At 50.0% G+C, this 25,971-nt stretch overlaps 1 protein-coding gene across 1 annotated transcript in view; it reads right to left on the bottom strand.

Annotated features, from left to right (window-relative positions):
• SCARB2 (scavenger receptor class B member 2) overlaps window positions 1-25,971 on the bottom strand; it is a 73,064-nt gene that overhangs the window by 17,776 nt on the left and 29,317 nt on the right. Inside the window, exons 2-5 of the mRNA XM_002717104.5 lie at window positions 22,439-22,596; window positions 8,069-8,216; window positions 6,625-6,813; window positions 916-1,007 (exon numbers count right to left, since the gene is read on the bottom strand). Coding sequence (XP_002717150.1) covers window positions 916-1,007; window positions 6,625-6,813; window positions 8,069-8,216; window positions 22,439-22,596 — 587 coding nt within the window. The remainder of the gene's footprint in view (window positions 1-915; window positions 1,008-6,624; window positions 6,814-8,068; window positions 8,217-22,438; window positions 22,597-25,971) is intronic.

The following is a 25,971-nucleotide window of genomic DNA, read 5'->3' as shown; positions in this document are numbered from 1 at the left end:
GCGGGAACTCAATGCAGGTCTCCCACACAGGTGGCAGGAACTCAGTCACTTGCATTGTCACTTTTGCTGCTCGGGCCTGCATTAGTAGGAAGCTGGAGTCAGGAGCTGGAGCCAGGGCTTGAACTCAGGCACCCCGTTGCAGGATGCTGGCATTTTAACTGCTAGATCAAACACTCACACTGGATTTTAACTTTAGTGAAAGGTGTTTGTTGGAGGCTTTCATTGGTTCCATCCCACAGAATGCTATAATAACAAATCCAAGTGCATTTCATCTTCAGATGAAAATATATCTGGGGATGGAGTTGTGGCACAGTGGGTTAAGCCGCAGTCTGCAATGTCAGCATCCCATGTGGGTGCCGGTTCAAGTTCCGGCTGCTCCACTTCCAGTCCAGCTCCCTGCTAATGTGCCTGGGAAAGCAGAGGGAGATGGCCCAAGTGCTTGGGCCCCAACACCCATGTGGGAGACCCAGATGAATCTCCTGGCTCCAAGTGCTCTCTCTCACTCTCTGTAACTCTGCCTTTCAAATAAATAAATCCTTAAATAAAATACACCAAAAGTCCAAAAAATTGGAATTAAATTAAAGGAGAACCTCTCCCTTGCATCCTTCAAAGAAGTAATGGCTTGCAAAGCATGTTCATCTGCTACACATTGTTCCATGATCGTTTTGGATGAGAGACTTTTCACTGTCTGTAGTAGTCCACACCTGGACATAAGTCTACAAATAATTAATATTTAATTTACCAGGTGTATAGCCACCAATCTGATTTGTAAAATTGTAACTACAATACTAATTACATATTTATACTTTTCATCAAAAAATGAGTGCTAAAAATTTTTTAGACAATGCAGAGGTAACTATTCAGCTTAATTTTAAAAATTGGAAAAAAATCAAACTGATAAATCATTAGACTTACGTTTTTCCATTCCATTCCACAATCTTTGTAAAGTTAAGGTAACTGTCTTCTCCGGTGAGGAACACATAGTCTCCGTCATTAGTCCCGTTTTTCTGAAAATAGGTGAATACGGTCACTTTACAGCGAGGTGGTGGCGGGGTGCCCTGTTGTTTGGCCAAACACCAGTCTAGACGTGGTGGGAAGGCATTTCTCGCGTGACTACATCTACCCTCAGTTAACTTCCGTACAGTCTCCTCAGTGACGTGTGCCTGGGCCTCGGCCAATCAGTTCAAAGCCTGGAAAGCAAAAACTGAAGTTTTCTGAGAAGCAATTCTGAAGCCTGCAACACGGAGATCCTGCCTGAGCTTCCGGCCTGCTCGGCTGCCCTGTGGGTTTCAGCCACGCCAGGCCCCACCGTCACACAAGCCGATTCCTCAATATAAATCTGTGTGTGTGCGTATGTGTGCGTATGTGCAAACACACACATACATGTGTGTATAGATACATACATGTGTATGAATACACAGGTAAACTGATTAAACTCTTTATTATACTAAACACACACACACAGGATACATAGAAAAGTTTGTGGAAAACTGAATTAAAAGTACGTGAAATCCATGCACAAACAGGGTCTTCAAAAAGTCCATGGAAATGGATACTATGAAGAAAAAACTATGTATAACTCAAAATAATTGCATCAATTCTGCTTCCAAGAGAACCCAGACTGATACAGTAACTAATTTAATCTTCATGAAACTAGTTGCTATTTGAGATTGAACAGGACTAGGCAACACAATGACTATTTTGCTAAACACCATATCAACTATGTGATTTATTTATTTATTTTTATTTTATTTTTTATTTATTTGAGAGTGTTAGAGAGAGAGGCAGAGATCGAGAGAGGTCTTCCATCCGCTGGTTCATTCCCTAGATGGCCACAAGGGCCAGAGCTGAGCTGATTTGAAGCCAGGAGCCAGGAGCTTCTTCTGGGTCTCCCACGTGGGTGCAGGGGCCCAAGGACTTGGGCCAAATTCTACTGCTATCCCAGGCCATAGCAGAGAGCTGGATTGGAAGTGGAGCAGCCGGGATTAGAACCAGCGCCCACATGGGATGCCAGCACTTCAGGCCAGGGTGTTAACCCATTGCGCCACAGTGCTGGCCCCTAACATCATTAGTCTTTCGGAAAATGCACATCGCTCCTCAAGGAGATACTGCTTCACACCAAAAACCCTTCTTCCTCTTCCCTCTCCCATTCCCACTCCCGATTTTTACAAAGATCTACTTGGTTTACTTAGTGATTGTAAGGTTAACCCTACAGTAAGTAAAAGAGCTCAACAAATGGTATATTTAAAAAATCCAATATTGTTCCTCAACAGAAGAGACAAGCTGTAAACAATCATGGAATCTCAAAATGTGCACTGCACTCCAACACACTACATTTTAGGTACTCCACCAGTTACCAAGGATCAGGGAAAACATATGATATCTGTCTTTCCGGGACTGGCTTATTTCACTTAAGCACAATGGTTTCCAGTTGAGGATGACACTTTTTTTTTTTTTTTTTAAAGGAAGGGGCTGGTGTTGTGGTGCAGCAGGTTAAGCCACTGCTGGCGTCCCCTATCAGTGTACTGTTACTGTCCCAGATACTCTGCTTCCGACCCAGCTCCCTGCTAAGGTGCCTGGGAAAGCAGTGGAGGATGGCCCAAGTGCTTGAGCCCCTGCTACCCCGGGGGAAAACCCAGATCGAGCTCTGGGCTCCTGGCTTCTTCTGGCCTAGCCCTGGCCTATTGTCACCATTTGGGGAGTGAACCAGCAGATGGAGGATCTCTCTCTCCCTCTTTTCTGTTACTCTTTCAGATAAATAAAATAAGTCTTTTTTAAAAAAATAAAAGGGGGTCTGCATTATAGCACAGCGGGTGAAGCCACTGCCTGCAGTGCTGGCACCCCATATGGGCACTGGTTCACGTCCTGGCTACTCCACTTCCCATCCAGCTCCCTGCTAATGTCCTGGGAAAGCAGCAGAAGATGGCTCAAGTTTGGGTCCCTGCCACCCATGTGAGACCCAGGTGAAGCTCTTGGCTCCCTCTTTTGGCTATCTCTCTCTCGAGCTCCCTCTCTCTCTGTAGTGCTTTCAAATAAATAAATAAATAAATACATTTTTAAGTAAGATAAAATAAAAAATAGAAGGAAAATGACAAGGATTAGGAAGTGGAGACACTGGGAGCTTTAGACACTGCTGGTGGGAATGCAAAAATGTGGCTGCTGAGAATCACGGCTGGAGTTCCTCAAAAAGATATGCAGAATCCGCGGGATCCCCACGTCCCCAGCCTTATCTTCCAAAAGCTCAGAGAAAATGTACATTGTATTTTAAGTTTTAATTTCCTATGAACATCTTAAAGTACTCTTGTAAAATCCAAGAGAACTCCACTCTGAGACATCTGCCCAGTGTTTTAGCAGCACTAAAGTGGACATCACCCAGTGGCCTTTCAGCTGCTGGACAGAGGAGCAAAAACACAAGCACGTGTCCTTTCAACGGGTACTGGTCAGTAGCAAGGACAAATGAGGTACTGACGCATGGTACCAGGTGGGTGAGCCCCCAAAACATTACACCGAATTTAAGAAACAAGACACAAAGGGTCACATATGGAATGATTCTGGTTACATGAAATGGCCTAAACAGGCAAATCCTTCGAGACAAAAACTAGATCAGTGGCTGTCAAAAGCTGGAGAGGGCGCAGTGAGAGGAAAGGGCGTGATGCTAGTGGGGAGTGGCTTCTTTAGGGATGATGAAATTGTTCCAGAATTAGATAGGAGTGGTGGTGGTTGCCAAGCCTTGTGAATATACTAAAAACCACTGAATTCTACATTTTAAAATGGTGAATATTATGCTAAGTGGATTATATCTTAATTAAAAAAAACCTAGGGGCAGGTATTATGGCTTAGTGGATAAAGCTGCTGGCTGCAGTGCCAGCATCCCATATGGGTGGCGGTTCAAATCCCAGCTGCTCCACTTCCAAACCAGTTTCCTGCTAATGGCCTGAGAAAGCAGTGCAAGATGGCCCAAGTGCTTAGGCCCCTGCCATCCATGTGGGAGACCCAGAAGGAGCTCAGGGCTTCAGCCTGGCCCAGCCCTGGCCATTGTAGTCATTTGGGTGAGTGAACCAGTGGGTGGACCATCTCTATCTCTGTCTCTCTGTAACTCTGCCTTTCAAAGAAAACAAATTTTTAAAGAAAAAAGTCAACACTAGGGTCCAATCCTATAAAAACAGCTGCACCACTGGGACTAACTTAGTCCTGTCTTCAGTGAAGGTCTCCTCAGTTGTAGATTGTCTCTGAGTTACATTTTGCACGGGCACACACAGACCCTACACATTTGTCCAAAAGCTTTCCATGGGGACGGAGCTACAATTTCTGCGAACCAGTATGAGGCCCAGCTGCTCAAGAACAATCAAGCCATGGGCACTAACAACTGAGAGCAGGTGCGCCTGGATTGAGGCTGAGGCCAATCCTGGTGAACTCATCGCCAGTTGAAACAATCCTGCATGGAAATTTGCTGACTCGCACAGAAGAGAACACCACGCAGCCGAGAACTGGGGGTTGCCTCATGCAGTCTCAGTGCTGACCGGGAGCAGGGCTCGCCGACGCTGCCCCGCATGACATAAGGGGATCAGACCACCCGCCCAGGAAAAGACCAAACTTCAACACTCAAAGTCTGATTTCTTTCTTTTTTTTTGACAGGCAGAGTGGACAGTGAGAGAGAGACAGAGAGAAAGGTCTTCCTTTACCGTTGGTTCACCCTCCAATGGCCACTGCAGCCGGCGCACCACGCTGATCCGAAGCCAGGAGCCAGGTGCTTCTCCTGGTCTCCCATGGGGTGCAGGGCCCAAGCACTTGGGCCATCCTCCACTGCCTTCCCGGGCCACAGCAGAGAGCTGGTCTGGAAGAGGGGCAACCGGGACAGAATCCGGCGCCCCAACCGGGACTAGAACCCGGTGTGCCAGCGCCGCAGGCGGAGGATTAGCCTAGTGAGCCACGGCGCTGGCCTCAAAGTCTGATTTCTACTGCAGGTGCATGGCTCTCCCGCCATGTGATGGTTGAGGAATCCTCAATGGAACAGTTCCTAAGTTGGGGGCCATCTGTATTCATGCCATTCCTGGCCCTGGGCTAAGATGTGTGCCTGAATTAGCTCATGTCACTCTCACAGCGTTGGTCTCAGACAGTGTGGTCCTATGATCACAAACAAGCAAGGCCTACAGTGAAAAGCATCTGAGGAATACTGAGAGAGTAGCAAGCAGATCCACGTGGCAGAAGGATGGAGACCTGTGGGACAGAAAGGGCCATGAGGGAACCTCTGTATGGCTCTGTGGGAGGCACTCCCGGAGAGGTTTCTGGAAGGGAGGTGTGGTCACAGCTTAACCAGACCCCTGTGCTCGCTCAGGTCCAGAGGAAGCTGCATCCCGAGACCCGACCTTCCTGGGAACATCTCTCCAGGCTGCTCCCCAGAGTGAAGGATTTAAAGTCACAGAGACTCCACGTTTAGGACCCCTGCCTCTTGCATAGATAATACTTAAAAACTTGCTTACAGAACTGGCATTGTGGTGCAGCGGGTTAAGTTACCACCTGGGACGCCAGCATCCTGTATCAGAGCACTGGTTTGAGTCTTGGCTGTTCTACTTCTGATTCAGCTCCCTGCTGATGCACCTGGAAAAGCAGTAGGAGACGGCCCAAGTACGTGGGCTCCTGTTACCCCTGTAGGAGTTCCGGGCTCCTGGCTTCAGCCTGGCTCAGGTTGGGCTGTTGCAGTCGTTTGGGGAGTGAACCAGTGGATGGAAGATCTCCTGCTGTCACTTTGCCTTTCAGATAAATCTTTTTGTTTTTAAACTTGCTTACAGTTTTGTTTGAAAAGCAAGTATGCCCTTGAAGGCAAAGGCACAGAACCACAGCCATTTACCATGGAGGAACACAAATGCTAAGGCGTTAGTTGATGAGAGTAAGACCACTAGACAGGCAGAGCCAGAAAATGGCTACAAACTTAGAGATGAGCAAGCTCACCACATTCTCACCGCCTACCCCTAACCTACCCTTAATTCCTGAGATGTGTCTTTAATCAAACTTCCAACTACCCATTTTCCTCCAGTTTTTATTTTCTACAAAAACTCACGTTCTTATTTCCTATATACTCTATAAAACATCTAGAACTTGAGGCAATTCTGACGTTCTCCTAGGAAAAAAACTCAAAGATAAGGTGCACCCTGGGGGCAGGCATCAGAGCAGAGCAGCAGGCAACACACTGCTTGGAATGGCTGCAGCCCATTTCAGAGCACCTGAGTTCAAGTCCCGACTGATTCTCATCCAAGCTTCCTACTGACGTGTGCCTTGGGAGGCGGCAGGTGATGGCTGTCACCTGCTTGGGTCACTGTTACCCGCATGGGAGACCACGATGGAGTTCCTGGCTCTTCACTGTGGTCTGTTCCAGCTCTGGCTGTTGTGGGCATTTGGGTTGTGAACCAGCAGATGGGTAGTCTATCTGTCTCTCTGCCTTTCAAATAAATGGAAGGAAGAAAGGAAGCAAAGAAAAAAGAGAAGGAAGGAAGGGTAGAGGGATGGAAGGGAGAGAATGAGGAAGAGAAAAAGGAGGAAGGAAGTTAAAGAAAGGTGACACCCAGCGTGGATGCCTAGTCTCACCACCAGCTCAGCAAAGAGGCCCCGCGAAGAAAGCTCACTTACCCCGTAGAACAGGCCGAAATAGGGGGAGATGTCAGATCGGAAAACGTGGATGAGGGACAGGATCTCGTCTTTGTAGCCCCACAGCAATTCGTCCACCGTGTGCGTCACAAAGAGCTTCTGCTGGTAGGCTTTCAGCATGGCCTCCACGATCTCCCGGAGGAGGGGGTTCTGGGCCAACTCTATGACAGTCTGAGGAGCAAAGCAAGTCAGCACAGCAGCATCGCCTGCACGGCCCCCGTCCCCTGCACGGCCCCCGTCCCCTGCACAGTCCCCTGTCCCCTGCACGGCCCCCCGTCCCCTGCACGGCCCCCGTCCCCTGCACGGCCCCCCGTCCCCTGCACGGCCCCCCGTCCCCTGCACGGCCCCCGTCCCCTGCACGGCCCCCCGTCCCCTGCACGGCCCCCCGTCCCCTGCACGGCCCCCCGTCCCCTGCACGGCCCCCGTCCCCTGCATGGCCCCCCGTCCCCTGCACGGCCCCCCGTCCCCTGCACAGCCCCCCCCATCCCACTCTGCTATGACCCTCCCTCAGCAAAGCGGCTGGAAACTTAGATGTAAATGTTGGGATTAAATAGGCAACCAGTCAGCCGGCCAGCTCCTCCCTGACTGCAGATACTGTCCTTTGTCACAGCACGTTTGGTCAGGGCAGGCTCACAGGCCCACTTTCAGGCTCTGAGTTAACCAAACAGTGCAGCAGGAAAAGCTCTTGTAAACGCATTGGCATCGCTGACCACAAGGTGGCGCCACCTCCCTCCTGAGCCGGCAGGAAGCGGGCCGTGGGGGGTGGGCCTTATAATAAACCCACAAGGTGCAGGGTGGGTTAGATCTGGGCTCCATCAGCAGTGCCCAGCTGTTCTGGAGCTGTCACCCAGGAGTGGGAGGAGCCTCAGAAGAGGCTGGCGTCGGTGAAGTTTCCTGGGTCTCGGTACAAAGGTGAGGGATGGGAGTTAGGAGTTGGCCTTGCTGTCACACACAGAGCCCAAGGGAATCGCAGTAGGCTGTGATTCTACTGGAAAAGGGAGGAAAAGGTCAGCTTATGCATTTTGAAAATTAAAATCCAAGGGAGAAATCTGAACCGAGAGGTGGCATGCAAATTCTCCTAGAATTTCTGAGTCCAAATAAGGGGCAAATAAATGTTTTAAATTATTAGCTACCAAAAATGTCCTAGGGACACGTGTATGTGCAAAAGTGCTAATCCTGAACACTCAGGAAGAAACTGTGGAAACAAGTCCTAAAATCCACATTTCCTCATCATTTAAAAAGCCCTTGTTTGATAGACCTCAGAAAAAAATGTCTAAGATGAATGTTAATGAAAGAAAAGTGTATTTTTCTTTTTATATATTTTAACATAACATACTAGCTGTTAAACTAAAAACCATACTAGCCTTAACTTAGTTTTTCCTTTTCCTCTAAAATCTACAATAATGATACTAAAATGCCTACTTACCAAGACAGGAATATTTAATGTCCTAATTAAGTCAATTTTAGGGTCTCCGACAGATTGGTTTCGTTCAAACACATAGGCCTTGTTGCTAACAGCAGATATTGTTGTTCCATTATCTCCAAACTGAATGTTTGCTTTGTTTCTGAGCTCCCTAAAAAAAAAAAAAAATCTTATTTGAAAATAGGCACCACTGTAATTAGCAAGACATAATTTTCCTTTGGTTCAGCATCAAAGTTATATTTTCAATATAACATTCTCAGTACAGCCATTATTTAGAGAGACCACAGATGCTAAGTCCTCAACAACTGGAGATTAAGGCTATACTTGTGGGAAGGAAATGAGGCCCAGGATGGAATCTTCTCAAAGAATGCTTTCATTCTTGTCCATTACAACCTGAGAGGCACGTCAAGGGTCACCTTGGCCAAGGAACCAAGTCTGTGACCTTGCCCCTGGGTTATGGCTTGGTCCTTGCATGAATTCCATTTGAATGTCAATCGTCCTACCAATGACTTTTTCTTTCTTTTTTGAGAGGCAGGGAATGAGAGTGAGAACTTCCACCTGCTGGTTCACTCCCTAAATGCCAGCAACAGCTAGGGCTGTGCCAAGCAGAAGCCAGGAGGTAGGGACTCAATGCAGGCCTACCACATGGGTGGCAGAGACCCGCCTACTTGAGTAGGAGGCTACATGTTACTGAGAAGCCAGAACTGGGGTGGGACCTGGACGAAAGACAAGCATTCCCATATGGGACGTGGGCATCGGAACTGCTAGGCAAAATGCCTCCCTCGCCCTTTGATTGTTAACTCGAATTCAGTTGAAAACTCATTTAAAAACTTGATGCCCGTGGGGGCCAGGGCTGTGGTGCAGTGAGTTAAGCCGCCACTTGTGACACTGACATCCGGTATCAGGGTGCTGGTTGGAGTCTCAGGTCCAGCTCCCTGCTGGTGCCACTGGGAAGGCAGCAGATGACCAAGAACTCGGGTCCCTACCACTCCTGGGAGACCTGGAGGGAGTTCCTGGCTCCTGGCTTCGGCTTGGCCCAGACCTGGTTGTTGCAGTCATTTGGAGAGTGAACCAGAAGAAGGAAGATCTCTCCCTACCTCTCTCTGTAACTCTGACTTCAAATAAACAAATACATCTTAAAAAAGAAAGAAAAGATAATGAGATCATGGCTACTCCGAATTGAGAGGCTGTAAGTGCAAAACAAACGCCAGGATTCAGAAACAATATAAACAACGTAAATGTCTCCTTAACTTTTTTATATTGATTACTTTGAAATCATGCTAGCTGAGATACAATGGGTAAAATAAAAATATGTGATTAAAATGTGTTTTGTCTATTCCCTTTTACTTTTTTGGATGTGGTACTGGAAAAATCTTAAGTTACCGAGGAGGCTCCTATAATGTTTCTGTTGCCCAGAGCTCAGCCAGGGGCTTACAGCACAGATCCAGGCTGGGAAGGCCCTTGGCGGCAGCTGCCCTCTGCGCCCTCTCTGTGCCTGTGTCAGTCACAGCAGCACGTGGGGGCCTTGCTCGCCCACCTGTGGAGTCTGCAGTCCATGTGTAAACTGCTGAGTGATGTCAGTTGGCTTGGGAAGGGCCACCATGTAACCATAGGTAGGACTGCACGCAAGCTAAGGGTGAAACTGGCAATGTTCTTCCGGGAAGGGTGGGTGTTCGGCACAGCAGTTAAGATGCCACTCAGGATGCCCACGTCCCATATCAGAGGGCCGGGTTCAAGTTCTGGCTCTGCTTGGGGCTGTAGCTCCCTGCTAATGTGCACCCTGAAAGGCAGCTGGTGATGGCTCAAGTAGTTCTGTCCCTGCCGTAGATGTGGGAGGCCTAGACTGAGTTCCCAGCTCCTGACTTCAACCTGGCTCAGCCCTGGCCATTGTGGGCATTTGGTGAGTGAAAGAGTGAATGGGAAATCTCTGTCTCACACACACACACACACACACACACACACACCTATCTCTTTTTCTGTCTACCTTTCAAATAAACAAATGCACCAAACACCAAGCTATGTCTAGTATTCAGGGCAACACCTGACACTGCCATGGCTCGGCAAAGGGCTGAAGGCACAAGATTTCATGTTGTTTCACTTAATCCTGCCAGCCGGCCCGTGGTAAAAGAGAGCAAGTGTCTCACTTCCTCGGGGCCTGGAATAGTGGCAGAAGGGCCACTCTTTCCTGAACAAATGGAGACCCAAGACCACCAGGAAGTATCAGAACCAGGTTTAAAATCTTGGTCCCCAGACCCGACACACAGAAGGGGAGACAACGAGACTCGTGAGGTGTGGGGAGCAACTGGGACTAGACTAAGTTACTGGAATTAAGACTTATTCTATGCATCTGCTCTCCCACAATATGGCGCTGGGAGAGGAGTAAACAACTTCTACACAGCTGCCTCTCGCCAATTTGACTGATAAGCTGCAGGAGCTGATCCTGCTCCTGATTGGAGGAGAGCAGCGTACTCGGTGTGTGGATAGCAGAGTTGGGATTGGTGGAAGAGGACTATAAAGGAGGAGAGAGACAACATGCACCAGGAACATCCGGATAACATCTGAGCAGCCCCCGAGAGAGCCGGCTGGCGGTGTGCCGCTCCCCCGCGGAAGTGGGGAAAGTGGTAGGGGGAGCCGCCCCTCCACGGAGGTGGAAGGGTCGGCAGCCAACCCGGGAAGGACCAGCAGCAAACCCAGGAAGGGCCGAGCAGACAAAAGAACAGCGCAGGGTCCTGTGTCGTTCCTCCTCGAATGGGGGAGCGACAGTGAGGGTGTGGAGGAGGAGAGATTTCATGGCGGAGCCCTGGCCCAGCCAAGGCCGGTGCATGCAGAAAGGGAACAACCAGTCCTGGTCCTCTCCCTGTGCGCGGAGCCTGCTGAAGAGAGGGCCTGGAGGGGCCCCGTGTCTTCAGAGGCAGGCTGCTTCTGCACGCTGAGTGCTCTGCCTCGGCACATGCGTGCCCAGCAACAGCACCTGGCAAGTGCACCCGGCCAGTGCACCGCTCAGGGAAGAGAAGCAGGAAAAAGCGCCCCCACGGTGAACACCTATTCACACGTAGACAAACTTCCAGCGCAGGACACCAAGGCCTGGGACTCAGAGTAGGCGCAAACCCAGGGACCCACCTGGCTGAGTTTCAGACCAGTATCAGCAGTCCGTGACCTGGCTCTGTCTTGCTCTTTGTTCTCTTCTCCCAAGCCGAGGTAGTGAACCCAGAAGCCTGAGCCATCCCAAGCCTACGGCCTCTTTCATTTATGCTTGTTTTTGTTTACTGACTCTGAGAGGATTTTTAAAATGTTTTCCTGGGGTGGGTGCTTAACAGTGATTAAGATATCATGGTGTAGTGGATAAAGCTGCAACCTGCGATGCCGGCATCCCATATTGGGGCCAGTCAAGTTCCGGCTGCTCCACTTCCGATCCAGCTCCCTGCTGTTGGCCTGGGAAGAACAGCAGAAGATGGCCCAAGTGCTTGGGCCCCTGTACCTACCACGTAGGAGACTTGGATGAAGCTCCTGACGCCTGGTTTCGGTCTGGCCCAGCACTGGCTGCTGCAGCCATCTGGGGAGTGAACCAGTGAATGGGAGATTCTCGTTCTCTCTGTCTCTACCTCTCGCTCTGTAACTCTGGCTTTCAAATAAATAAAAATAAATCTTGAATAAAAAAATCATTGGGACATCTGCATCCCATATTGGAGTGTCTGGGTTCCACTCCCAATTCCAGCTCTCTGTTAATGCAAACCCTCATAGTACCAGGTGACGGCCGGAGTAGTTGGGTCTCTGCCACCCATAGGGGGAGCCCTGGGTTGAGTTCTGAGCTCCTGGCTTCAGCCTGGCCCTGTACTGGCTGTTGCAGGCATTTGGGGGAGTGAACCAGCACATGGAAGCTCTCTCTGTGTTTGTGTTTCAAATAAGAACAAAGTGGACAGTTCAATGTTATAAAAATTATTAAAGGAAAATAAAAATCAAAATATTCTTTATTGCTGACCCTGTAAGAATGAACATTTGAAAGGGAAATTGAGCATGAAGATGCCAATCACTTCCCGCCTTGCAAGTGAACCCAGCAGAGGCCAAAGCCAGTGTTTCTCAACCACAGTAAATGCAATTCCTCTGGCAGGCCTCTGGCACACGAAGCCCCCTCAGCCACCCAAGGCCCTCACAGCGTGGCTCTAGCTAAAGGAAGGCGTGCCAGGGGCTGCCGGGAGCGGCCTCCCACTCTGCAGAGCCCCAGAAACCAGGGAGGGAGACTCAGAGCCCTCCTCTCCAAAAGCAGATGATGGCTGGAGGGAACCAGGAGGCGTCCCTCCTCAACACTCCTGTCGATCTGGCCTCCCAGGATGGCCGCGGGGCACAGACATGTGGTCTGAACACCACCACCAATAAACCCAGGTACCTAAATCTCCCCCCACCACCAAGTAGATCGACCATAGCCAATGAGAAACAGGGATGGCTCCAGTGAGTGGCAGATGGAGGGCAAAAAGCATCAGAAGACTCACAAAACCTTTAGAAACACAAATGGGTTTAGACAGAAAGCCAACCTTGGGCCTAAAAAGGAATGAAGGAAAGCCCATTTAAAAGCAGCTGGTGTGGGGGCCAGCGCTGTTGGTGTTGGGCCAGCTGCCACCTGCAGTGCTGGCATCCCATATGGGCCTAGACAAGGAATGAAGGAAAGCCCATTTAAAAGCAGCTAGTGGCCGGCGCCGCGGCTCACTAGGCTAATCCTCTGCCTAGCGGCGCCGGCACACCGGGTTCTAGTCCCGGTCGGGGCGCCGGATTCTGTCCCGGTTGCCCCTCTTCCAGGCCAGCTCTCTGCTGTGGCCAGGGAGTGCAGTGGAGGATGGCCCAGGTGCTTGGGCCCTGCACCCCATGGGAGACCAGGAAAAGCACCTGGCTCCTGGCTCCTGCCATCGGATCAGCGCCGTGCGCCGGCCGCAGCGCACCGGCCGTGGCGGCCATTGGAGGGTGAACCAACGGCAAAGGAAGACCTTTCTCTCTGTCTCTCTCTCTCACTGTCCACTCTGCCTGTCAAAAAAAAAAAAAAAAAAAAAAAAGTCAGCTAGTGTTGGGGCCAGCTGCCACCTGCAGTGCTGGCATCCCATATGGGCGTCGGTTCAAGTCCTGGCTGCTCCACTTCCGATCCAGCTCTCTGCTATGGCCTGGGAAGAAATGGAAGATGGCCCAAGTCCTTGGGCTCCTGCACCCGCATGGGAGACTTGGAAGAAGCTCCTGGCTCCTGGCTTCTGATCGACACAGCTCTGGCCCATTGCTGCCATTTGGGAGTGAACCAGTGATGGAGGACCTCTCTCTCTCTCTCTCTCTCTCTCTGCCTCTGCTTTTCTGCAACTCTGCCTTTCAAATAAATAAATAAATAAATATTTAAAAAAGCAGCTGGTGTGGTCCCCAGAATTGGTAGAGAGGCTCATCAGTCTGGGGCTGTAGATTTAACATTTGTTACTCATGATGACAGTTCTAGTCATTAAGAAATGATTGACTTACACTCCATGATGCTGTTAACCAGGGCGGAAATGCATGACTGATTTTAGAGAGGACTAATTTTAGAAATAATAGCCCTAGCTGAGCGACGGAAACCAAAAGGAGTCATCTTAATTGGCTGGAAAATTAACATCTGCACATCTAATTCCTCAGCAATGGCGGGGATCTGAGCGGCACACGGTCCTATCACATAATCCCCCTCTCTCAGGTATGTGGGTTCCTCTCCGGTGAGAGCTGCTGTGAGTCGGGACTGAGCACCCGGGCCAGAGGCGGAGGGAGGACCCCCTGCACCATTGCACGGCCACGCCTGCTGGGACACATGGCTGTGCGCCTCAGTGTCCTCACCTGTAAAAACAAGCAATAACATAATGTGGAGGGCTGTTGTGAGATTTAAATCTGCATGAATCTGTAATCCAGGTAGAATGCTAGGCACAAGGGGGTGGCGCTGTGGTGTAGTGGGTAGAGCCACCGCCTGCAGTGCCGGCATCCCATATGGGCACTGGTTCAAATCCCAGCTGCTCTACTTCCAATCCAGCTCTCTGCCAATGCACCTGGGAAAGCAGCAGAAGATGGCCCAAGTGCTTGGGCCCCTGCACCCCTGTAGGAGACCTGGAAGAAGCCCCTGGCTCCTGGCTTCCATCTGGCCCAGGCCTGGCTGTTAAGGCCATTTGAGGAATGAACCAGTGGATGGAAGACCTCTCTCTCTCTCTCACTCTTCCTTCCAAATAAATAAATAAATCTTAAAAAAAAAAAAACCTGCTAGGCACAGACTGAGTGCTTAGCTGCTATGGCTAATGCACCAAGTGCAAGGGCCTGTGATAAGTCCTCAAGATGGAGCCCAAGTCCTGGTTCCTTTCTGCAGGGAATCCACCATATGCTACCGTATCATGCGAGAAAAGTAACTCAAAGCAGTGGCTTACACAAAGTCTGGCCTATACACGGGACTTCAGAACACCCTGGGGAATTTATATGTGAATCACATAGACTGTCGGCACACATATTTTCCATGAACTTTTGGTCAATCTCCTTCCCCCTACCACCATATACATAAACATATCTCCATACATCTTCACCCTCAAACAGTGCATTCTAGAGGAGTGACCAGAGGAAAGGCAGGCCCGGGCTTCCAAAGGCAGCAGCACTGTGGGAGGGACACGTGCGGGAAATGAGCTAGTGGGGTCAGGTGGGCTCCTGAGCCACTGTGCGTGAGCTGCTAGGGGCGGCCAAGGCCGGCTCCCACGTGTCTCACAGGGGCGGGAAGAGAGGCTCTGTGGTTGTGTAAACCTCTGTTCCGCTTCGAGGCAGACAGAGCGCGCCCTGTGTCTTGTTTTCAGCTCAACAATCCTTTGTAACAGAGGAAGCATTTATTGGTTTTCCTCTCTACTGAGAAAAAACACTAAGAGGGTGGGTGCGGGCGGTCTTGGCCCACGCTGTTGAAGATGTGCAGGAAACCACTGCGCTGCTTAACAGGAAGATGGTCTCCCAGGCCCCCAATGGCTACCTGGACCCCTCAGGCCTGAGCAGGCAATTCTAGTGCATTTAAAATTCACAGGTACCTGGCTATAATTTCTGTACACGCTAGAAAGACAGAGGAGATCTTTTTCTAATTTCCTTAACTTTTTAGAAGCTTAAGTTTTGTTTTTGTTTTTGTTTTTGTTTTTTTAAGATTTTATTGGCCAGTGCTGCAGCTCACTTGGCTAATCCTCTGCCTGTGGCGCTGGCACACGGGTTCTAGTCCCGGTTGGGGCGCCGGTTCTGTCCCAGTTGCTCCTCTTCCAGTTCAGCTCTCTGCTGTGGCATGGGAACGCAGTGGAGGATGACTCAAGTGCTTGGGCCCTGCACCCGCATGGGAGACCAGGAGGAAGCACCTGGCTCCTGGCTTCGGATCGGCGCAGCGCACCGGCCATAGTGGCCATTTGGGGGGTGAACCAATGGAAGGAAGACATTTCTCTCTGTCTTTCTCTCTCTCACTGTCTAACTCTGCCTATCAAAAAAAATTTTTTTATTTGAGAGGCAGAGTTACAGAGACAGAGAGAGAAGGAGAGGCAGAGAGAGAGGTTTTCCATCTGCTGGTTCACTCTCCAGATGGCTGCAATGCCCAGAGCTGAGCTGATCCGAAGCTAGGAGCCAGGAGCTTCTTCTGGGTCTCCCATATGTGTCAGGGGCCCAAGCACTTGGGCCATCTTCTACCGCTTTCCCAGGGCAATGCAGAGAGCTGGATCAGAAGCAGAGTGGCCAGGACATGAACCGGCACCCATACAGGATGCCAGCATCACCAGCAGAGGCCTAAGCTACTATGCCACAGCACCAGCCCCACCTATTTTTTTTTTAACTAATCTATCTAAAGTAACTTCTGTTTCTATTTTGAGAAAGCAAATATATTTTTAGCTACCAATCTAAGGCACTCTCAGAAAAGTGTTAGGTTTAGGTAAGTATTCTGTAATAATGGAAACAATACTCATGACCTTTGACAGTTTTTTTTTTAATCATCTCTTTGATATTTAAAAAATTTATATTGTTTGGCTCAGAGCTAAGGAAGGATACCACAGGATAACAGGACAGAATATGAAATGTTGATAATGTGAGATAAAATGATATGAAATAAAATAATATGAAAGTTGAAACAAAGTTCCTACCTTTGCTAAATTGTAAGAAAGATGTTTAGACCTTTAAGAGATGAAGTGTAAAATAGAATTATGAGAAAACAGACTTTGATATTAAAACTCTGCAGGGAGTAGAACTTTTCTTCTGTCTAGCTGGTAGATAATGACTGTTCATACTTACGCAGTACAGTGTGATATTTCGGTACACTCCCCAATTGCGATGATCAGATCAGAGTAACGGAGTAGCTGGTGCATCCACTGCCTCAAAATGTAACACAAAATAGTAGCTATTTTGAAATAGACAAGTAAACGGTGTCACCACCGTTACCCTACTGTGGTGTATCACGTTAGAACTTATCCCTGGGGGCCGGCACTGTGATATATTAGGATATGCCTCCACCTGTGGTGCTGGCATCCCATATGGGCACCAGTTTGAGTCCCTGCTGCTCTACTTCCCATCCAGCTCTCTGCTAATGGCCTGGGAAAGCAGTGGAAGACGGCCAAGTGCTTGGGCCCCTGCATTCATGTGGGAGACCCAGAAGAAGCTCCTGGCTTTGGATTGGCCCAGATCCAGCCGTTGCGACCATCTGGGGAAGCAACCAGCAGATAGAAGACCTCTCTCTCTCTCTGTCTCTCACTCTCTCTGTCTGTAACTCTGTCTCTCAAATAAGTAAATAAATAAATAAATATTTAAAAAGAAAAAAAAGAAGTTATTCCTCCCTCTGGGGCTGGTGTTGTGGTGGAGCAGGTTGGGCCGCCCCCTGTAACACTGGCATCCCATTGGGTGCCAGTTCAAATCCCAGCTGTTCCACTTCCAATCCAGCTCCTTGCTGGTGCACCTGGGAAAGCATCAGAGGATGGCCTAGCTGTTTGGGCCTCTGCCATGCATGTGGGAGACCTGGATGAAGTTCCTGGCTCCTGGCTTCAGATAGGCCCAGCTCCGGCTGTTGCGGCCATTTGAGGAGTAAACCAGCAGATTGAAGATCTGTGTGTGTGTGTTTCTCTCTGTAATAAATACATCTTTAAAAAAGTGATTCCAGCCGGCGCCGTGGCTCAATAGGCTAATCCTCCACCTTGCGGCGCCGGCACACCGGGTTCTAGTCCCGGTTGGGGCACCGGATTCTGTCCCGGTTGCCCCTCTTCCAGGCCAGCTCTCTGCTATGGCCAGGGAGTGCAGTGGAGGATGGCCCAGGTGCTTGGGCCCTGCACCCCATGGGAGACCAGGAAAAGCACCTGGCTCCTGGCTCCTGCCAGGATCAGCGCGGTGCGCCGGCTGCAGCGGCGGCCATTGGAGGGTGAACCAGCGGCAAAGGAAGACCTTTCTCTCTCTGTCTCTCTCTCTCACTGTCCACTCTGCCTGTCAAAAAAAAAAAAAAAAAAAAAAAAAGTGATTCCTCCTACCCAACTGTACCCCTGTACCATCCTCTGTCTACCTGTCTCTCCCTTCATACCTCTCTGTACTTCTGGTAAACCCTAATCTACTCTTTGTCTCTAAGAGACCAACTTTTTCATATACAATTAGAACATGTGGCATTTGTCTTTCTGTGCCTCACTTACTTCACTAAGCATACTGTCCTCTGGTCCTATCCATGTTGCCACAATGACAGGATTTTGCCATTTATGGCTGAATAATATTCCATTATGTATATATACACTTTCTTTACTCTTTTTAAAGATTTATTTATTTACCTGAAAGAAAAAATTACAGAGAGAAGAAGAAAGAGAGAGAGAGAGAGAGAGAGAGAGAGAGAATATTGATCTTCCACCTACTAGTTCACTTCCCAAGTGACTATGACTGCTGGGGCTTGGCTAGGCCAAAACTAGGAGCCTGGAATTCCATCCAGGTCTCCCTAGTTGGCAGGGGCCCAAGTAATTGGGTCATCTTCCATTGCTTTCCCAGGTACACTAATAGGAAGCTGGATCCCAAGTGGAGCAGCTGGGACTCATATGGGAATACTGGCATTGCAGGCGGTGACTTAACCTGCTATGCCACAATGCCGGCCCCATCCCATGTTCTCTATCCTTCTATCCATCAGTGGATGCCTTGGTTGATTCTATATCTTGGCTATGTGAACACTGCTACAACAGGCATGCAAGTGCAGCTATCTCTTCGCCACACTGATTTCCTTTCCTTTGAATACATCAGACCTCAGTTCTATTTCTAGTTTTTTTAAGAACTTCCCACCTGTTTTCTACAATGGCTGTGCTAATTTACATTCTTAGCAACACTGAGAGTGGCAGTAGAACTTTTTAAGCTCAGACATGATAGAAAAATCCATTAAAGAATAGACTTGACAGCATGCCAGTCTTAGAAATGAAAAAGGGTTGACAACAGAGAAACGGTCGCTCCAGATGTGACAGCTGGGTAACATCATTCATCATTCACCTCTAGAAAGTTCACAGAGTGGCAGGACACACCAGAATCCATGTAGGTAGAAGGGCAGGGGGCTGGAGCAAGGCAATGGGCTGGTGAACATGGTGAGAACATCCAACCCACGTGGTAGGCAAAGGATGAAATGAGAATGATCCGGACACTCAGGAAGAAGGGAATGGTTCAGCCAAATATGGCGCTACAACCACTCCATTCAACATCAGCCCCAATAACACTTACAGGCTAGGACCCAACATGGGAAAACACTGAGGAAGTAATATCAAGTGGATGCATACATCATGTATACCGACATGCATATCCTATGTACACAGAGTATTGTCGCTCCCCCTCTTCGTGGAGGAACGACACTAAGCCCTGCCTAGGCTTCATATCCGAGTCACGGCACCATTATGTCGCTCCCCCTCTTCGTGGAGGAACGACACAAGACCCTGCGCTGTTCTTTCGTCTGCTCGGCCCTCCCCGGGTTTGCTGCTGGTTCTTCCCGGGTTGGCTACTATCCCTTCCACGTCCGTGGAAGGGCAGTTCCCCCTGGCCACATTCCCCACTTCCGCAGGGGAGCGGCACACCGCCGGCCGGCTTTCTCGGGGGCTGCACGGGTTCCCTTAGATGTTCCCCATAGATGTTCCCGGTGCATGCCGTCTCTCTCCTCCTCTATAGTCCTCCTCCGCCAATCCCAACTCGGCTGCCCACACGCCGAGTACGCTGCTCTCCTCCAATCAGGAGCAAGTCCTACAGTTTATTAGCTGAACTGGAGGCAGCTGTGCGGAAGCTGTTTACTTCTCTCCCAGTGCCATATTGTGGGAGAGCAGATGCACAGAACAAGTCTTAATTCCAGTAACTCAGTCCAGTCCGGTTTGCTCCCCACAAGTATGATAACCACCTAAAAGTGAAACCCACCCATGGAGAAACAGCTAAGATGACGCCCACTAAAAGGTCAGCATTGGCTATCTGAGTCAGTGAAGCCATGGATGGGTAGTTTTTCCTCTTTTGTTGTACTACATTTTCAAGTTTAGCAATAATGTATACAGAATTGTATAATATAAAATATAGTTACCTTCTAATTCAATACTACGTACATTGTACATGTGGTTTGCTATTTTGTAATCCAGCATTATTTAATGATCAATGAATAACTTTGCAAAACCACTCACCATGTATCCCTCACACCTTTTTTCTTACTATCAAAGCAAACAGAAAAACTAAGAAACCCAAAAAGGAGATATTTAACAGCAAGATATAAATTTGTGAGAAATACGAAAATCAGTTAAAAGAGTCTTTAGGAAAATTACTTTTTTAAATTGTTGAAATTTAAAGAGTAGGCACAATAGAAAAAGACCCCTGACAAAACACAAAATAGAATCTCAAAAAGCTTGCATGAGCCACGGACACCTTCAATCTGACACAGGTTTTAGGCAAATATGGCCCTGAGCAAAAAGCTCAGCAGGCAGAATGGCACTGTTCTCAGACCTGCTCCAGGGTTGCTCAATCGGCAGCTTTACAAAAAACAGGCCCCTAAACCAGACTGACTGGATTTTTATCAACATCACCTTTCCCCAAAAGCATTGGTACTCTGACCCCTCCTTCCCTTTGTCCCAGGTCCCCTGGCCACCGTCAGCAGTCACCTGAGCCACAGAACCCCTGCAAGGGCAGAGCGCCACAGCAGATTGGGGCGCTGGGCTGTCCTGTGCAGCCTAAGTAACAGTATGATTGGGTCGCCAGCGGCTCAAGTAAGATCCACTGAATGACTGCAAAAGGCAAACAGAAGGCTCACAGACTCTGCGGAGGGGCCAGATGTCTCCCTCAAAAGCCATGTTTTTCTACAAATCCCCGATCTCACAATGCGCTCACGCTGGCTCGGAGCTCTGAGCAGCTGGCACCACACCTGTGCGTGTGCCTAACAAAGCTGCTCATGGCCAGGGCACGACCTCACTTCCTGAGCTTATCCTTGAGTTTCCGAGGTTAGATCTCCTGACTCCAGCTGAGTTCCCCATGTCCCATGGTTTCCGACGATTCTTTCACTTGGGTCTATGGATTTCTTTAACAGGCAGAGTGGACAGTGAGAGAGACAGAGAGAAAGGTTTTCCTTTGTCGTTGGTTCACCCTCCAATGGCCGCCATGGCCAGTGCGCTGCAGCCGGAGCATCACGCTGATCCGAAGCCAGGAGCCAGGTGTTCCTGGTCTCCCATGGGGTGCAGGACCCAAGCACTTGGGCCATTCTCCACTGCACTCCTGGGCCACAGCAGAGAGCTGGCCTGGAAGAGGGGCAACCGGGACAGAATCTGGCGCCCCGACCAGGACCAGAACTCAGGGTGCCGCGCTGCAGGTGGAGGATTAGCATAGTGAGCCGCGGCGCCGGCTGGGTCTATGGATTTTAATCACGGTTGAGGAGGCTTCCCGTACTGACTCCACAAAGATGTACCAGACACTGCATATTCCGAGAGGAAAGGACTGGGTCTCTGCCCCTCCTGAGACTTCCAGCACACTGGGCAGGAGGGCTTACAGAAACGCAGAGCGGTTGTTAACGTGCATGTAGTCAGCACGCTCATGGACACACACACTAAGGCAATGTTAGCATGAAGGTCGGAGAGGCAGCGAGCTCACTTTTTTTTTTTTAAGACTTATTTATTTATTTGAAAGAAGTGAGAGCAAGAATGAGAGAGCAATTGATCTTCTATTCATTGGTTCACTCCCCAAGTGGCCGCAACAGCCAGGGCTGGGCCAGACCAAACCCAAGCGCTGCATCCAGGTCTCCCCTGGTGGGTGGCAGGGGTCAAAGAACTTGGACGATCCTCCTTTCCTAGGCCGTTAGCAGGGAGCTGGATCAGAAATGGAGCAGCTGGGCCTGAAACTGGCGCCCATATGGGACGCCAGCATCGCAGCTGGTGGCTTACCCTGCTACACCACAATGCCAGCCCTGGGAACTTTAAATCATGTATGTGGTTCATGTTAAATTTCTGTTCTCAAGCTCCAGCCTTCCATGCACCACAGCCCCTTTGGTTAAAATCTCTAGCCCCTTTCTCAGACCAGCATTTACAGAAAATACAGAGGGTTACAAAGGAAACCGGTTACAGCTCCCCCCCCCCCAGTATCTGCAGGCTATGGGCTCCAGCCTTTCCCGCAGATACAAAACCCACTGATGCTGTTTCTGCCATAAAATGCGGCAGCATTTGCAAATGGCCTGTGCACACCCTCCTGTAAACCTTAAAACCCCTCTGGATCCCTTGCAATGCTGAGTACGTGTAAATGTTATGTAAATAGTTGGGGTACTCTACTGTTTAAGGACCAATATCAGGAAAAAAGTCTGTTCTTGTTCAGTACAGACTCGGGGTACTGCATGTGAGCAACATCAGAGGATTTGGGGGAATATTTTAAATTTGCAGTTGGTTGAATCCACAGATGAGGACCCCCACGACTAGGGAGGGGAGATTGCTCATTGAAATAGTTATCATTTCAAAACTCTGTGAGAACAGGTATTTGCCTTGTGGTTAAGACACCCACCTCCCACACGGCAGTGCCTGGGTTTCATTCCTGGCACCAACTCCAGACTCCAGCTTCCTGCTAATGCAGACCCTAGGAGGCAGTAATGATGGCTCGGGTAACAGGGTTCCTGCCACCCTTGTGGGAGACCTGGATTGAGTTCCTGTCTCCTGGCTCTGGCCTGGCCCAGCCCTGTCTATTGCAAGCATCTGGGGGAGAGCAAGTGGATGTGAGTGAGCGTGCTCTCTCTTTCTCTGCCGTTTTGAATAAATGAAAGATTTTATGCAAAGCCACGCTCGGATGAGGTGCCGCGCATGCGCGCAGAGCAGCAGTGCTCAGAACAGCACCAAAGCCTGTCTGAGCCCCCTCGTGGGAGGTGGCATGGGACTCGGCGGGCAGGGAGCGGTCAGGACTCACCTGTAGGTGTACGGCCCCACTTCTTGTAACAGAGGCTTCTCTCCTCTGAGGATCTCCTCTGGATTGGTGACGTTGAAGAAATAGAACTGCGTGTACACGGGCAGAGGGGGCTTCTCCCAGGAGTCGAAGATCTCGGTGCCGTTCCTCAGCACTACGTTCTAGAAAACAGAGCCCAGAGGAGACTCCTCAGGTCGAAAGAGCGTCGGCTTTGAAGATGGAAGGCGGAGCCAGAGACGCTTGGGGCTCCGACCCCTCCCCCCAATCTGAATCATTTCACTGGCGTTCAAGGGCGATCGCACACAGCCCCGTGAGGCCGTGCAAGGGACGGGCACCAGAGACAGAGCTCATGGCTGGGAACGTGGCCTTACCAAAACCCAGACCACCTGCTCTGTGCCCACAGACCCTCGCGCTGTTTGGAAGACTGCGCCCATGGCCCAGTGGCCATCGACGGCAGATGTTCTGAGAAGTGTGGACACTCTCCATTTGCCCAGTGACAACAGACAGGAAGACTGGCCCAGGAAGGCCAGGGTTAGTCCCATCTAAGGTGGGGCTGATGTGGGATAGCTTAAATAGATAACTTTAAGTTCCTGAGCTGGAAGCCACACCTCCTTCAATCTGTTGCCATGTCCACCCACCTGTCAGTCAGGGGACCCCTCCCCAGGAAGCATCTCCTCTTACCCAGGACGCAGGGGTGGTACTTGGTAAGCACCTCCATTTTTCAAAGCTCATAAAAGCTACGAAGCGTGGATGCACTCTCCCTGCTCCAGGTGGACTCAGTACGAACAGAGCAGGGTATGAGAACGCCTTTTCTTTGGCCCCATTCTCCCTTAAGAAAGCCCTAATGGGCCTGTGTATTCTTCTCACTTTGTAAATAAAGTTTACCACACGGCAAGTCGTGTTTGGACCTGTATGTAAAATCCTTCCCTAAGTAAAAGGCAGGAACCTGGAAAGTTAATTCAGGTCCAATCCTAGCCCATAACATAACCACATCCATGCCTTCTGCCCCCACCCCCAGGGGTTCCACCTGCACTTTTTGTTCTTTCTTTATTTGAAAGATAGAGAGGGAGAGGGAGAGAAAGAAAGAGGGCTTCCATTCACTGGTTCAGTCCCCAAACAGCGCAATGGCCAGGTCTGAGCCAGGAGCTAAGAACTCCATCTCGCCATCCTATGTGGGTGGCAGGGGTTCAAGCACTTGGGTCACCTTCTCCTGCCTTCCCAGGCACGTCAGCAAGGAGCTGGATCAGAACTGGAGCACCTGAGACTCGAACCGGTGCTCCAATATGGGATGCTCGGGGCTTAACCCATTGCATGGACTCCCCTACCCCCCACCTCCAAACAATGTAGTTTAAAGATCTTCACTAGCTTTGTTTGCTGTTTGAGATTCTCGAAGCAGTGTTCCAGTGGGCTGAGCAGATGGGGTGGGTTATATAGGAAGAAAGCAGCCACCAAGAACAAAACGTGGATCGGTCACTTCAAAGTTGCTCCACTCTGGAGGGAGGGCCCAGAGAAAGGGAGAATAGGAACTCATCGGCTACCTCCTTTTGGCAAGGACTCACGCAGAGGGTACATCATCATCCTGCCACCGAAACCGGCCCACGTGTCCCTCTCCTGAGTTCTCCAAAGTCAGGGGACTCGGTCTGGGGACAGCAGCGACTCCCTGTGGGGTTGTAGTCTGGCCTGTTGGTGCCTGGTGCAGAGGTTCCCTCCGACACAATAGCCTCCTATCAGTTTTGCTTCTCCCTGCCAGGGCTCCAGAACTGTGAAACAATAAGTTCCCATTGTCTGAGCCAGGCACCTGCGGCGTTTCTTACAGCAACCCCAGAAACCAACACCCCGCCGCTCCGCTCTCCCGGATTGGCCCTGTGACTGCATTTCACTGACAGGATGTGGGCAGCCTGGCGCCGCACCGGTTCAGGGCCACGCCCTTCAGATTAGTGGCCTGATCCGCTCAGGTGATTGACAGACGAGCGCACCACAGGAGCTGAGGATCCCTCAGTGTAGGTCCTAAAACACAGCCCAGACGCGAAGCTGACCGGAAGCCTGGAGTTCAGCTGAGCCAGTCTTGCTCAAACTGGGGCCGGCCTCACACCCACCAGGATGAAGCAGGTATTCCTGGGAGAAGCTGCTGAGACTTATTTGTTACTCATCGCTGCCACAGCTGCCTGATAAATGCAGGGCCCAAGGTTAACAGGCAGAAAACCAACACGCGGTCATCGGAACAGCCCTCAGTCTGCTACTGGAGACTGTACTGCAGTGCCGGCATTCCATAGGGGCGTCAGCTCAAGTCCTGGCTGCTCCACTGCTGATCCAGCTCTCTGCTATGACCTGGGAAAGCAGTAGAAGATGGCCCACGTCCTCGGGCCTCTGCACACACGTGGGAAACTCAGAAGAAGCTCCTGGCTCCCGGCTTAGGATCAGCACAGCTCCGGCCATTGCGGCCATCTGGAGAGTGAACTAATGGTTGGAAGACCTTTCTCTCTCTCTGCCTCTCTGTAACTCTGTGTTTCAAATAAATAAATAAATATTAAAAAAAAAAAACTTCACGAATAGAAAAAATAACATCAGGAAAAAATTTAAAAAGAAAATCAAAAGAGGACAGTGGGGTTCAGTCTTCTGATGCCAGGTGGCCAGGGAAACAGCAGGACTCAGACCGCAAGGAAAGCAGCTCCTGCTGTCACCTGTCACTCTGCAGTGAGGCTTTGAGTGACAGTAAACACGGGGATCAGCTTCAGAGCGTGAAGCAGGCCACACACTAAAAACCTACTGTGCCACAGCACATAACAGCCTGTCGGAGTGTAGTAACAGGGCCTCCAATATGGTACAATGTGACAGAACTTAATATATAGCTCCACCATCCAGTAGGAAATACCCCAAGAAGCTCTGCAGAAAAAATAAATAAATAAATGACTACAGAAAGAGCAATGCAGGAAACCAGGCAAGTCTAAGCAGTTAGTCACACGGAACCCTGCAAGTGAATTCGCGCCCACAAGCCAGAGCGTGCAGAGCTGGCCGTCCCTGGTGGTCTGCACCCAGGTCCAGACAGCAGGCTTCTATCCAAACAATTCATCATTGCAGTCGTCTTGGTCTGAACCATCCGTGCGTGCAATGGAACGAGTTGAGATCAGACTGACGAGACAGAGAAATTTAAAGACAAGACTTCCAGCTTTGGGACTGCGTGGGCACAGTCTCCACCACCTGTTCCCCTCACACTGAACACCTCCTGCCCCAGGAGTGGGGAGACTTAACCAGCCACCTTAGGCAGCTACCTAAGAGCTCTGTGGTTTTTACTTTTCTCTCCCAAAGAGAAGTCTGAGCCATCTGAGGGAGGGGCGAGGATAGTCAGCTCAAGCTCAGGGTACAAGAAACACGAGGACCACAAAGTCCTCCAGGGGTGACAAGATGAACTCTGACGCCATGATGGAACAATGACAGAAGCCTCAGCTATTCCCCCTCATTGCCCAAAATAGATAAACACTGGAATGTATTCCTTGCCCTTGAAACTCAATTGGGTCTCACACCCTATGGCCTTCATA

The sequence above is a fragment of the Oryctolagus cuniculus genome, chromosome 8 (genome assembly GCF_964237555.1).
Source record: "Oryctolagus cuniculus chromosome 8, mOryCun1.1, whole genome shotgun sequence".
Lineage (NCBI taxonomy): Eukaryota > Metazoa > Chordata > Mammalia > Lagomorpha > Leporidae > Oryctolagus > Oryctolagus cuniculus.
Note: the sequence above shows the minus strand (reverse complement) of the source record. Positions and strands in the feature narration are given on the sequence as shown.